At 46.2% G+C, this 13,340-nt stretch overlaps 1 protein-coding gene across 1 annotated transcript in view; it reads left to right on the forward strand.

The window, feature by feature from the left end:
• LOC131184524 (fibrillin-1) overlaps positions 1-13,340 on the forward strand; it is a 180,210-nt gene that overhangs the window by 61,218 nt on the left and 105,652 nt on the right. The window contains exons 7-11 of the mRNA XM_058155915.1: positions 1,103-1,249; positions 3,309-3,455; positions 5,252-5,371; positions 8,022-8,147; positions 12,941-13,063. Coding sequence (XP_058011898.1) covers positions 1,103-1,249; positions 3,309-3,455; positions 5,252-5,371; positions 8,022-8,147; positions 12,941-13,063 — 663 coding nt within the window. The remainder of the gene's footprint in view (positions 1-1,102; positions 1,250-3,308; positions 3,456-5,251; positions 5,372-8,021; positions 8,148-12,940; positions 13,064-13,340) is intronic.

Raw genomic sequence — 13,340 nt, forward strand, 5'->3', positions numbered from 1 at the left:
TTCTAGACCCACCTTAGGCATGAAAGCCAGCTGGGTGACTTTGGGCCAATCACCAGGAGACTGTGAGTTCTAGTCCCATCTTAGGCATGAAAGGCAGCTGGGTTATTTTGAGACAGTCACCAGGAGACTGTGAGTTCTAGTCCCACCTTAGGTGTTAAAGGCAGCTGGGTGACTTTGGGCCAATCACCAGGAGACTGTGAGTTCTTGCCCTGCCTTAGGCATGAAAGGCAGCTGGGTGACTTTGGGCCAGTCACCAGGAGACTGTGAATTCTAGTGCCATTCTTAGGCATGAAAGGCAGCTGGGTTATTTTGAGACAGTCACCAGGAGCTGTGAGTTCTAGTCCCGCCTTAGGTATGAAAGCCAGCTGGGTGACTTCGGGCCAATCACCAGAGGACTGTGAGTTCTAGCCCTGCCTTAAGTGTGAAAGCCAGCTGGGTGACTTTGGGCCAGTTACCAGGAGACTGTGAGTTCTAGTCCCATCTTAGGCATGAAAGGCAGCTGGCTTACTTTGAGACAGTCACCCGGAGACTGTGAGTTCTAGTCCCGCCTTAGGCGTTAAAGCTAACTGGGTGACTTTGGGCCAGTTACGAGGAGACTGAGAGTTCTAGTCATGCCTTGAGTCATAAATGTTGGCTGGGTGACTTTGGGCCAGTCTCTCTCTCTCAGTACAACCCATCCCACAAAATTGTTGTTCTGAGGAAAATAGGAGGAGAAAGGAATATTAAGGATGTTTGATGCCTTGTGTTATTTATAAATATAACAACAAAGGCAGGATAAAAATAAAAAATAAATAAATATTCAAGCCCATCCAGGCGCAAACCTAGCAGATGGCTTTTGCTTAAGAGCATATGAATAACTCAACCGCTGTGTTTAATACTGAGTATTAGTCTCTAATTGGCTATAGCCCAGGGGTGCCCAACCATGGCAACTTTAAGATCTGTGGATTCCAATTCCCAGAATTCCCCAGCCAGCTATGCTGGCTGGGGAATTCTGGGAGTTGGAGTCCACAGATCTTAAAGTTGTCATGGTTGGACCCCCTTGCTATAAATATAAAGCAACGGTCGGTCATTCTTGATTGAATAATTGTGTATTGTCTTTCAGAGGAGTTCCGCAAGTTATGTATATATGGCAGCTTGCCAGCAGTGAGGCCGGACAGACCCACCATCCCAAGACCACCCGTGTTTCCACCTGATATCTATCCACCAATATTTCCACCAGATAGGATTCCGCCTTCTCAGAGACCCCCACGTAAGACTCAAGTTAAATACTTCATTTTCTCCTCGTTTAAGCCTATCTCTCACCTGTTTGTGCCGCTGTTGACGGTAAAAATCGTCTCTTCCCAGTTTCTTCGTCGTTGGTGACTTTATGTAAAGCTAGCAATGTACCAACAAAGGGAGAATATTGGCAGCTGAGGGTTGAAATGAGGGATCCTTGGTCAGTGGTGGGAATCAACCACCTGTTATAACAGCAGGTTCGCTGCGTGCGCCCAAACGGCCAATCCGCGCACGTGGAGTAAATTTGAAAACAGTGCCTTCCACTGCAGCTGAGGTGAATAAAACAGCTGAGGTGCGGCAATCCAAGCTGCCACGCCAATCAGCTGGGCTTCAACCAAAGGAAATAAAGCTGGGTATAGCGCATGGGTGGGCCCAGCTGATCGTCGGAGTGAACTAGTTCACTCTCAGCTATTCATCGGAGCAACCGGTACGCCCGAACCGGCAGAATCCCACCCCTGTCCTTGGTGCTCTCTGAGCTTGGTTGTTTTCTTGCGGATGTTTCGTTACCCAAACTAGGTAATATCATCAGTGCTAGTAAGGAGTGGGGTTTGCTCTCCATTTATATTCTGATGGCTTCCCTATCAGTGTTGGCAGACCAACACCTGAACTTTGGGGTCCTTGAAGTTCTCTGAGCTTGGTGGTTCCCTTGCAGGCGTTTCCTTAGCCAACTAGGTCGCATCGTCACAGCACTGATGATGTTACCTAGTTTGGGTAACGAAACGTCTGCAAGAAAACAGCCAAGCTCAAAGAGCAAACAATGTTTCAGGTTACCCGGATAATTGTAGACGCTGATCGTTTTGTACATTTTGCTTTCTTCTGCACAGAAGAAGGTCCCCCAAACTTTCATTTTTAATTATGTTGGAGAGAACTTGGGGATGTTTCGAAACTTTCTCCTCTTCCCTTTCTAGTCTTCTAGGCTAGAAGATGATGTTTGCTAAGAGATCAAATGTAATTTATTGAAAATTGGATAAGGATCAGGGGTAGTATTCACTTACCTTCGCTACTGGTTCACATAAGCCACCTCCGCGCATGCGCAGAGCCTTCCGTGTACATGCGGAGCATCAAAAACGGGATGTGATGACGTCCGGGCGGGTGGGCGGAGCTTCCTGCAGTCGCCGCTGCTGGTTCGCCTGAACCGGATAGAACTGGCTCAATACCACCACTGATTAGGATGAAAGTATTAAAGAAGTTACTGGGCTCGTTTCTTTTTCCCAGACTGCAAATCTAGGTTATTTATCAGAAAATCAACTTCGTTCCAAAGTGGGTAGCTTTGCAAATAAACCCTTCCTCATGAAATGATAGTAAGAACTTGGTTTTAATAGGAAAAAAGAAGTAACTGTTAGTTAGATTAAGAACTGCCATTTGCAATAACAATACGCTTATCAATGGTAGTGTCGTGTCCCACTCCTCCGCTGACGACCGGGTCAGGGAAATCCGAATCAGGCGTGCCTCTGCAGCTCTGCCAAAGTCCTAGCAAAGTTCTCAAGGCAGGCAGGAGACCAGAAAGTGACTTCAGCAAGATATATTAGACTTTGCCTGACTCAGAGAATGCCAGAAAGAAGATCCTTTATATAGGCCATGGGGTGTGGCTCCATGACTCAGCACTTATCCAGGCCTGCCCCTCCCTTCCTTCTGTCGCCGCCGCCTATTAATTCTTCTGAAGCGAGGGTCACTCCAGTCTGCAGCTGTTGGCAATTGACCTTCCTCAGGCTCACATGCTGTGGGGGAGGGGGAGGGGTCTAGTTGCTCCATTTGCCTGGGCATGGAGCCAGAGCTGGGGGCTGGAGGTACTTCTTCCTCCTCAGCCTGTCTGGGCATGGAGCCAGAGCTGGGGGCTGGAGGTATACTAGGACATTCCTCAGCGTTCGGAAGCAGATAAGAAGGCCCCGGCTGCGGTGAAAGCGGGCGAGACACAACAGGTAGACACAATCTCACTATAATTGCTCTAATATATTTTAACAGTTTTTAAAAAAAAAATGTACCAAAGCATCCAATATTGAACTTAGATTTTTTTTTTTAATTTCAAATTTCAGCTATCGCCTCAGTTAATTTCACTCAAGCCAACTTATGCCAGTTATATCAAAACCTTTGCATTAATGGACGCTGCATCCCAACTCCTGGAAGTTACCGCTGTGAATGCAAGAAAGGGTTTGAATTGGACCTTAGAGGCGAATGCATAGGTATGTCCATCCGTCGGATTTATGTCTTACTCCTTCCCTTCCCTTCTTTCCCTTTTCAGCTGCGTGCTCCCTTTTCTGAAACGAGCAGAATTTGAAATATGCTTTACTCAGTAGCCTTTGAGGCCATACGGCGAATTTGTCAGGAGTAGATCCCATTCTGAATCAAAAGGCCACTGGACTTTGTTTTTCCTTGAAGACGTTTCGCTTCTCATCCAAGAATCTTCTTCAGCTCTGACTGAATAGTGTGGGGGGGGGGAATCGAAGGATTTATATTCCTTGCAGTCCTCTGGTCGTTAGTACTCTCTCTGAGAGTCACTGAGGCCACTTGAGGGTGTCCTCGGGGTCACCTGAATAATGCAAGTGGCTGTGGAACCTTCTTGGAGCTGCTGAAAGGATTGGGTTGGAAACACGAAATAGGTGCAGTGGTGACATTCAATTTCCCCCCCCCTACCGATTCTGTGGGCGTGGCTTGATGGGGGGGTGTCCTGTGACTGAGTTGGCATGACCAACTTGATGTCACTCATGGCCACACCCACTCAGTCACATGACCCCCACCACCACCAAGCCACGCCCACAGAACCCAGTAGGAAAAAATGTGTGTATGAGCACCAGAAAGGCTCATAGTGAATGCTGTGGCAGAGAGAAGCCGAACTTTCTCTCCCTCCATTCACAGCGGAGCTACTGCTCCTTTTATGATCCCCCCGGCCCCTCCCTCCTGGGGGTCGAAGTATCTTAAAGGGACAGGCTGCAGCAGCTTTGTTGTGAATGGAGGAAGAAAAGTTCAGATTCTCTCTGCTGCAACGTTTAACGTTGAATTCTGTGGCAGAGAGAAGCCGAACTTCTCTCCCTCCATTCACAGCGGAGCTGTTGCAGCCTGTCCCTTTAAGGTAGTCCCCGGGAGGGAGGGGGCTGGGGGGGCAACCATAAAGGGAGCAGCAGCTCCGCTGTGAATGGAGGGAGAAAAGTCTCACCCTATAGGGCGAGGGTAGGTGGGTGGGGCGAGCGGCTGGAAGGGGCGAGCGAGCAGCCGGAGGGGATAAGCGAGTGGCCGAACAGGATGAGCGGCCAGTGGGCAGCCAGGCGGGCATGGGCGGGGCCAACCAGAGGTGGTTTTTACTGGTTTGGCAAAGCGATTCAAATTGTCCCAACTGGTTTGCCCGAGCAGGTCCGAGCCAGTCGAATTTCACCCTTGGATAGGTAGTGTTGTATCTCTCTCCCTCTGCTGAGTGTTAATGGCCTCTTTGATCCCTCTTTCAAACCACCGGTCCACTCTGTCCAGAATGTGGACTCTGCTGTCTTCAAAAGAGTGACCTTTGTCTTTCAAATGCAGATGGACCACTCAGTCTTATCCTGAGGGGTTTGTCCTCCTATATCGTGCCATGCGTTTGTAAAGTGGTTGTTTTGTTTCTCCAGCGTACAGATCTGTACACCTCTCACTGCACTGAACTTATCCTTGGGGTGAATAAAACACACAGAGAGGTTTATTCCGAGAAGAATAAAATCTTCCTTTAGAGGCTCGTTCTGATAAGTTCTAAGTTTACCCAAGCAGAGAAAAACGGCTCCATACCATACCATTCCAACCCAAGAAACGTATAACTTTTCCACAGTAAAATGGGGGCTTAATATCAAAATATTGGGACGATGAAGGATGAATATTCCTAACCAGAGTCATGTATATAACACCGCTTGGGTTTGGCAAAAGCATGCTTTGCAGAGGTGAAGCAAGTTAGGAAAGGAAACTTTAGCAGCGCTTGCCAAAGTTTGCCAAAAATATATATATCTTCTGTCTCTTACAGATGTGGATGAATGCGAAAGGAATCCATGCGTTGGTGGCGACTGTGTGAACACACAAGGTTCCTATATATGCAAATGTCATGCTGGATATCAGAGTACCCTGATGAGGACAGAATGCCGAGGTAGACTACAGCCCCGTAGAAACACCGAAACTGCTATCTATATTTCTTGCTATTTCTAAAGTTTTAAACCCTGGTCAATTTCCTCTGAATCTGAACTGCTAGGAACTCATTCTGGCTTCTTGGTTTGTAAGGAAAGTCAGATAACATGTGATAAATTATTTAGACCTCCCACGATCCATGTCTCTGAATTAAAAACTGAGATACTGTTCTTCCTTTCCTTTAATTCCCCCCCCACAACTGTTCAGTGTTAGACAGAGAAGGCGAAGCTTGGCTTATGATCTGAAGAAACAGGGCCAACTTTTTTCTAAGAATACAAGGGGGGTGGGGAAAAAAACAGTTTGCAAAGGATGATCTTTATGCTCCAAGATTATGGTTTGCTGAACTGTGTGTTTAGCTTTTCTTCTTCTTCTTCTTCTTTTAATTGTACTAGGAACATGCAGAGGAAGTGCCCAGATCTAAAAAAAAAAAAAAAATCTCTGTGGGATTAAGGGGAATCTGCAAGACAAACAAGAGGATTAAAAGATAAACCCTCGAGAACAAAAGTTTAAGCATGCTGGGCTGCGAAAGAAGAAAAGGGATTCAATGAGTTGTGTCATTTTGCCAGAGCATCCTCCCTCCCTATCCCACCCCAGCCCTGAAAGTCAAATTGCTAGCAATACAAAAAGAGAGTGGCCATAGAGATGACTTGAGAGTAGAATAGTGATGGTGAACCTTTGGCGGCACCAAGTGCCCAAACCGGAACGCACCAGAGGTGGGTTTCAGCAAGTTCTGACCAGTTCTGGAGAACCGGTAGTGGAAATTTTGAGTAGTTCGGAGAACCGGTAGTAAAAATTCTGACTGGCCCCGCCCCCGTCTATTCTCTGCCTCCCAAGTCCCAGCTATTTGGGAGGAAATGCGGATTTTACAGTATCCTTCCCCTGTCATGTTCAACAAGCCATGCCCACAGAACCGGTAGTAAAATTTTTTGAAACCCACCGCTGGAATGCATGTGTATGGGCGTGCATTTGCACGTGCCGAAGCACTGGAAACCTGAAGACCAGCTGGCTGGTGCGCATGTGTGCATCAGCCAGCTGGTCTTTGGGTTTCCGGCACCTGCATGTACGCCGGCCAGCTGGTCTTCACATGCACTGGAGCACCTCAAACCTGAAGACGAGCTGGCCGGCGCATGCATGCCTATTTTTTGGGCGTTTTTCAGGCTATTTTCTGGGCTGTTTTCAGGCCATTTTCTGGCGCTCCGGTGTCCGGCGCCCACAAAGACCAGCTGGCTTGTGCAGGCCAGAAACCAGAAGACCAGCTGGTGACAGTGCGCGTGCCCACAGAGAGGGTTCTATGTGCCACCTCTGGCACGCGTACCATAGCTTTGCCATCACGGTAGTAGCGTGTTCAGAAAGATAGACTGAGAGACACAACTATCCATTCAACAGGGGTGAGGAGAATGAAGAAAATGGAAACCCAATTTGGCAATAGATTCTATTTCCCCATGGCCGGTTTTTGTCCAAAGCTTCTCATAGAAAGTTTCTGAGCAAGAAACAACCAGGAAACAAAAACAAAAACAGGTAGCCTTTGACTTACAACCATTCGTTTAGTGACCGTTTGAATGGAGAACAGCACTGAAATAAGTGATTTATGACCTCCCCCCCACCCAACACTTAATGACTGTTGCAGCATCTCTGCGATCGCTTGATCAGAATTCAGACGCTTGGCAAATTGCTCATATTTATGATGGTTGCAATGTCCCCAGGGTCATGTGATCCCCGTTTGCGACCTTCTGGTTGCAAGGAAAGTCAATGGGAAAGCCAGATCCACTTAACAACCAGGTTACTAAATTATCAGCTGCAGTGATTCACTTAACAACTGTGGCAAGAAAGATCGTAAAATGGGATCAAGTTCACTTACTTATCAACCTAAATTTTGGGCTCAATTGTGGTCGTAAGTCGAGGTTTGCCTGTACTGGAACTCTATGGATAGAGGTTATAATTGTCAGGGTTCCAAGTAACACCCCCGACAAGAGAAGATTCCAAGGCTTGAAGTTCCGTAAACTTCCATTTTTATTAGAGATGTCCTATTGGCACATCTGGGAAAACCCAAATCTGAAAGCTTCCAGGTTTTCCCCACCCAAAGGAAAGTCCAAGTCCCTTCCCCCTGCACCCACATCTCCATCACATGGTCCAATCAAAGCACCATCCCAACTGAAGATGCCTCCCAGTTCCAGCCATCCAGGTGTGGGGCAAGATGTCCTTGACTCTCTGAGAAAGGAATGTTATTATGACTACGTATCACCCTTGCTCCATATAATCCGCCCCCCCCCCCAGTTTCCCAAAGCTGTAAATGTGGCAGGCCTGAAGGCCGAATGCAAAAGATGGCTTCCAGGCCTGAGAAGAATAACAAAAATTTAAAAGCCTGTTTCTCCGTCTCTCCCTTTTATACCATGGGGAAATCAAGGCAGGGCAATCTAGCGTTCCTTTTTTGATTTCTTGGACTAACTTTTATAAAGATTGCCTCACACCTTTTCCAAGCTCATCTCTGTGTTCCTCTTCAGTTTCTCAACCGAGCTGTTGAAAACTACCAAGGGGGCTGAAGCCCAAGATGACATCTTAAATCATGGTAATTCACATACCTGTATTTATGTCTCTGTTGGCTTTTCTTTTAGATATCGACGAATGTTTGCAGAACGGCCGGATATGTAACAACGGACGATGCATTAACACCGATGGCAGCTTCCACTGTGTTTGCAATGCCGGCTTTCATGTGTCAGCGGATGGAAGGAACTGTGAAGGTCAGGACTGCCAAATCCATCCTGAGTGCCTTCTTCTTCACCTCTTGTAACTGCCTGCATCGGACGGTTGCTCCGTGCTTGTTCTCTGCTTGGGTGTTGACTAGTAAAATCCCCTGTGCCTTTCAGAGAGAGCGGTCTGTAGCGGTGGTGAAATCCAATTTTTTTTACTACTGATTCTGTGGGCATGGCTGGGGAAGGATACTGCAAATTCCCCATTTCTTCCCCACTCCTGGGGGAAGGATATTGCAAAATCTCCGTTCCCACCCCACTTTGAGACCAGTCAGAGGTGGTATTTGCCGGTTCTCTGAACTGCTAAAAATTTCCATTACCGGTTCTCCAGAACCTATCAGAACCTGCTTGATTTCACCCCTGGTCTGTAGGAATTGAAGTTCAATTTGCCAACTCATCGGTTGAGATCCACGTGGCCTTTAAATGTAGGCACAATCAGAATACAGCTGGGAGGCACCTTGGAGGTCTTCTAGTTCAGGGGTGTCAAACCGCATCAGGACTGGTTGGCCTTGAGGGCCAGGTGGACGTGGCCAACTGGGTGGGTGTGGCCAGCTTGATATCATTCACTGGATGTGGCTGACTAGGTGGGTATGGCCAGCTGGGTGGGTATGGGCAACTTGATGCCACTCCCCAAACTGCTAGCATGTTTCCTCTTCGTATGGGGTAGACCGGGCCAAAGAGACGCAGATAGACCGGGATGAAGTGATGTGGGCTGGCCCCTTACATTTTCCAGGATGACCCCACGGACCAGATCCAACTACATTGCAGCCCGGATGCAGCCCATGGGCCTTGAGTTTGACACCTCTGTTCTAGTCCAACCCCTGCTCAAGCAAGAGAACCTTTCCAGTCTTTTCTTAAAAACCTCCAGTGATGAAACACCCACAACTTCTGGAGGCAAAGCTGTTCCACTGGTTAATAATTCTCCCATAATTCTCATAATGATAGATAACCATAATTTGCACAATTCTCCCTAGAATGTCAAATGAATAATTTTGTGTGGTGTGTGATGGAAACTAACCAAGGAGAGAACCAACCTAGAAGTAAGGAGAAATTTTCCCAACAGTTAGAACAATTAATCGGCAGAACAACTTGCCTCCAGAGGTTGTGAATGCTCCAACACTGGAAGTTTTTAAGAAGAGATTGGACAGCCATAGGTCTAGAATAGTCTAGGGCAAGGGTCTCCAACCTTGGCAACTTTAAGCCTGGAGGACTTCAACTCTCAGAATTCCTCAGCCAGCAAAGCAGGCTTGGACTAGAAGACCTCCACGGTCCTTTCCAACTCTGTTATTCTGTATGCTTGGATCTGGGGATCCATGAATAATAAACTACATGAGATCTGAAAGAGAAACAACAACATCTCAAAAAACAGTTTTTATGATGGAAATGGATACTCCTGGGAATGCTCTTTAGATCGTATGAAGCATCCTGAACTCATTAGCAAGAGACTCTTGCAACATATCCTGGTCCTTCTAAGAAATGTAAACACAAGTTTTGGTGTGTTGAAACAATCCTCTAACCAAAATCTCACAAATTCACCAAATCCAAGCATTGAATTTGGACAGGAAGGTTGAAATCTCACGAGATTTGCTACGCTGGTGAGATATCAGCCATATAGATAGATAGATAAATAGATAGATAGATAGATAGATAGATAGATAGATAGATAGATAGATAGATAGATATAGATATAGATATAGATATAGATATAGATATAGATATAGATATAGATATAGATATAGATATATAGATATAGATATAGATATAGATATAGATATTTCTCTCACTGTTACACAAAATTGCATCCTAGGGCTTGAGAAACCCTTGGAAACTCCCCCTCCTTTAAAAGGAAAAGAAAAGTTGGTTTATTACATTCTCCCAGTCCTTGAGGAGAGGGTCCGCCATCTGCTCACATTTAACAAAAATTCAAGCGCTGGTCACAAGCCGCATTTTTTTGGCAGAATATTATCTCAGTGATTCAGCTCGGAGGCTGCGGGCCAACATTCTTGTTTGGGATAGAGAGAGACACATTTTTAAAAACCATAAATTACTTTTGCCTGATTTAGAATGTCAGAAAAAGGTAAACATGCCATATATAGAGGAGTCATTTCAATATTAAGGGGGAATTTCTCGGTTTTGAATATTGTTTTAAGGTCACTGTCCTCCAGGGGTAAATGTGAGTTGTTACCTTGTTGATCTTTAATTCGGCAGCAGCCAAAAAAGCCAGTGCAATCCTAAACTGCATTAACAGTGGAATACATTAAAGATCAAGTGAGGTACTCATACCACCCTATAAGGCCTTAGTAAGACCACACCTAAAGTACTGCATCCAGTTTTGGTCACCACATTATAAAAAAGATGTTGAGACTCTGGAAAAAGTACAGAGAAGAGCAACCAGGATGATTAGGGGACTGGAGGCTAAAACATACGAAGAACGGTTGCAGAAACAGGGCATGGATAGTCTAGTGAAGGACCAGGGGAGACACGATAGCAGTCTTCCAGTATTTGAGGGGCTGCCACAGAGAGGAGGAAGCGGGTCAAGGTATTTTCCAAGGCACCTGAAGGCCGGGCAAGGAATAATGGTTGGAAACTGAACAAGGAGAGATTCAGCCTAGAAATAAGGAGAAATATTCTGACAGTGAGACCCATGGAACAGAAGTTGCCTTTAGAAGTTGTGGGAGCTTCATCACCGGAAGCTTTCAAAAAGAGACTGGACTGCCATCTGTCAGAAATGGTGTAGGGTCTCCTGCTTGGATGGGGGTGGGGGTGGGGGTTGAACTAGATGACCTACAAGGTCCCTTCCAACTCTGTTAACCTGTTAATAGGGGCGAACCTTTCAGGAATCTATGGTTCATCCTAGTTTGGAAGCAACGGCTAAAGGTTTGAGCTGCTTTTAGGTATTGGCCTAAATAACTTTATCTGGAAACCGGTCAAATTATTTCATTCAAATATCTCCCTCTCATCACCTCACTAAACACCAATGTCTTAACAGCAATAAAACCAGTGCGGTACAAAGTGTGATGTGGGAGAATATTTTTTCATGCCATTTTTTTCAATGCTGCCAAACAGTCTCTGAGCCGTTTGAATTGCATCAGCTTCTGAAGTAATTGTCCGTACTCGTCTATAACGCCCCAGTCTACAACCTCAGATTCAGAATTTTGTCTGAATTTGAAAAACAGGTAACATTATTAAACACGGCTGCAGATGTGTCCACTATCTCCTTCACTGTGAGATTTCTGTATCAATAAAGGAGAATATTGGTAGCTCAGGGTTGAACTGTGGGGGGTCTTTGATATTCTCTGAACTTGGTGGTTTTCTTCCACATGTTTCATTACCCAACTAGGTAACACCATCAGCGCTAGTGAATGACACTGAAGATGTTACCTCGTCTGGGTAATGAAACACCAATCCAGGGGTGGGCTTCAAAATTTTTAGCAAGGGGGGGTTCTCTGCCCGGTTGCTGGGTGGCCGTGGCCATGGTGGCCGTGGCCTAGTTGGCCTCTGGCACCACGGTGGGGTGGGGACAATTTTGCCCTCCCCGGGCTCTGGAGGCTTTCCTTGAGCCTCCAGGAGGGCGAAAACTGCCTCCACAGGCTCCGGAGGCCCTCTGGAGTCTGGCCTTCCCGAACTTCCGTTAAGCCTGTTTTTTGCCCTCCCTGAGCCTCCACACACTCTTTGCACTTACCTGCATCCAAAATGGCCACGTGGGGATTCCTGGGAGGGGTGGAGCAGGGTGAGCGGGAGTGGGGGGGGGGCAGCCAGGAGTGGGATTTGGGGGTTCTCCGAACTGCACAGAATCTTAAGTAGAGGTTCTCCTGAACCCCTGCAAACCCCCAGCAGCCCAACCATGCATCAATCTCAGAGAACACCGACACCTTCTGTATCTTCCCCAGCGTTCTCCTGTGATGGTTAGTTTATAATTGTCCTAAAGGACCTCCAATATCAAAGGCCATCTGCTAATGCCATTTGTTTAGGGCCATGCGTGAGATGTCCCGTTGCGTTTGTGTCCTGCTTGGGTGGGCATCTGCTTGGTCACAGCTGGAGCGAAATACCAGCCTTTGGTTTAGTTTACCAGATTTATTATTTGTACATTCCCGTGGTGTTTTTTGTTTTTTTTTAAATTCAGGGCAGGAACTTGGGTTCCTCCAGATCTTACTGTGGTGTAATTTCTACTTAGCTTCAGACAAAATGATGTATGGCTCACAATTACTTTACTCACAACATAAGAAAGGATGCAGATCTGCCTGCTGTCTTCAGTGTTGTGTTTAACAGCAGAAAAGTGTTGAAGAGATCACTCTCACTGTAAGATAACTGTCAACCTTTAAAGTATCAGTGCTAATCTGAAAAGGACCTGATCTAAAAGGGGTTTATCCTTGGAAAGCGGAAGAATGGTTTTTCTGGTCTAATGAAAGCCACTAAATTCAACTACGCAGTTACTCGGACATCACATACATCCTTGAAATCCAAGCATAAGGGGCTGTACCTGTAGAAGAGAATATTTGTAGCTCAGGGTTGACATTTGGACTCGTCGGTGCTCTCTGAGCATGGCCGTTTCCTTGCAGAGGTTTCATTACCCAACGTGGTAGCATCCTCACAGCACTGATGATGTTACCTAGTTGGGTCATGAAACGTCTGGAAGAAAATCACCAAGCTCAGAGACCATCAAAGAGCAGCCCATAAAATGGGGTATGTTTGGCCCAGCATCATATAGTTCACTGGGATAATGTCATGTTCTTTAACGATGCTGAACTTTGGTTTGACTGTGCGTTCATTTTATTTTTTTTAAGATATGGATGAATGCAGCATACGAAACATGTGTCTTAATGGGATGTGCATCAACGAAGATGGGAGTTTTAAGTGTATTTGCAAACCTGGTTTCCAGTTAGCCCCAGATGGACGTTACTGCAGAGGTAAGTGCTTATTTGCAGACGTTGTAATGGGTGATGCTACCGAGCAGCAGTGCTAACTGTTGTGACCTAGGCCCAAGTAGTTATTACCAAACTCAATCAGTCCTAAACAAACATATTTTATTGGAACAGCTGAGACTTACTTCATTCTCAGCTTAGTCCAAATTAATTCCAAAACAAAGTCCTTCAGAAAAAGTCCTTCGGCCTTAACACAAACCTTTGTCTTCTTTGGCACCCTGCCAAAGGCTTTTCTTGGCAAGAACCCCATGGAGTTCAGAAA

Source organism: Ahaetulla prasina, chromosome 13, assembly GCF_028640845.1.
Source record: "Ahaetulla prasina isolate Xishuangbanna chromosome 13, ASM2864084v1, whole genome shotgun sequence".
NCBI lineage: Eukaryota > Metazoa > Chordata > Lepidosauria > Squamata > Colubridae > Ahaetulla > Ahaetulla prasina.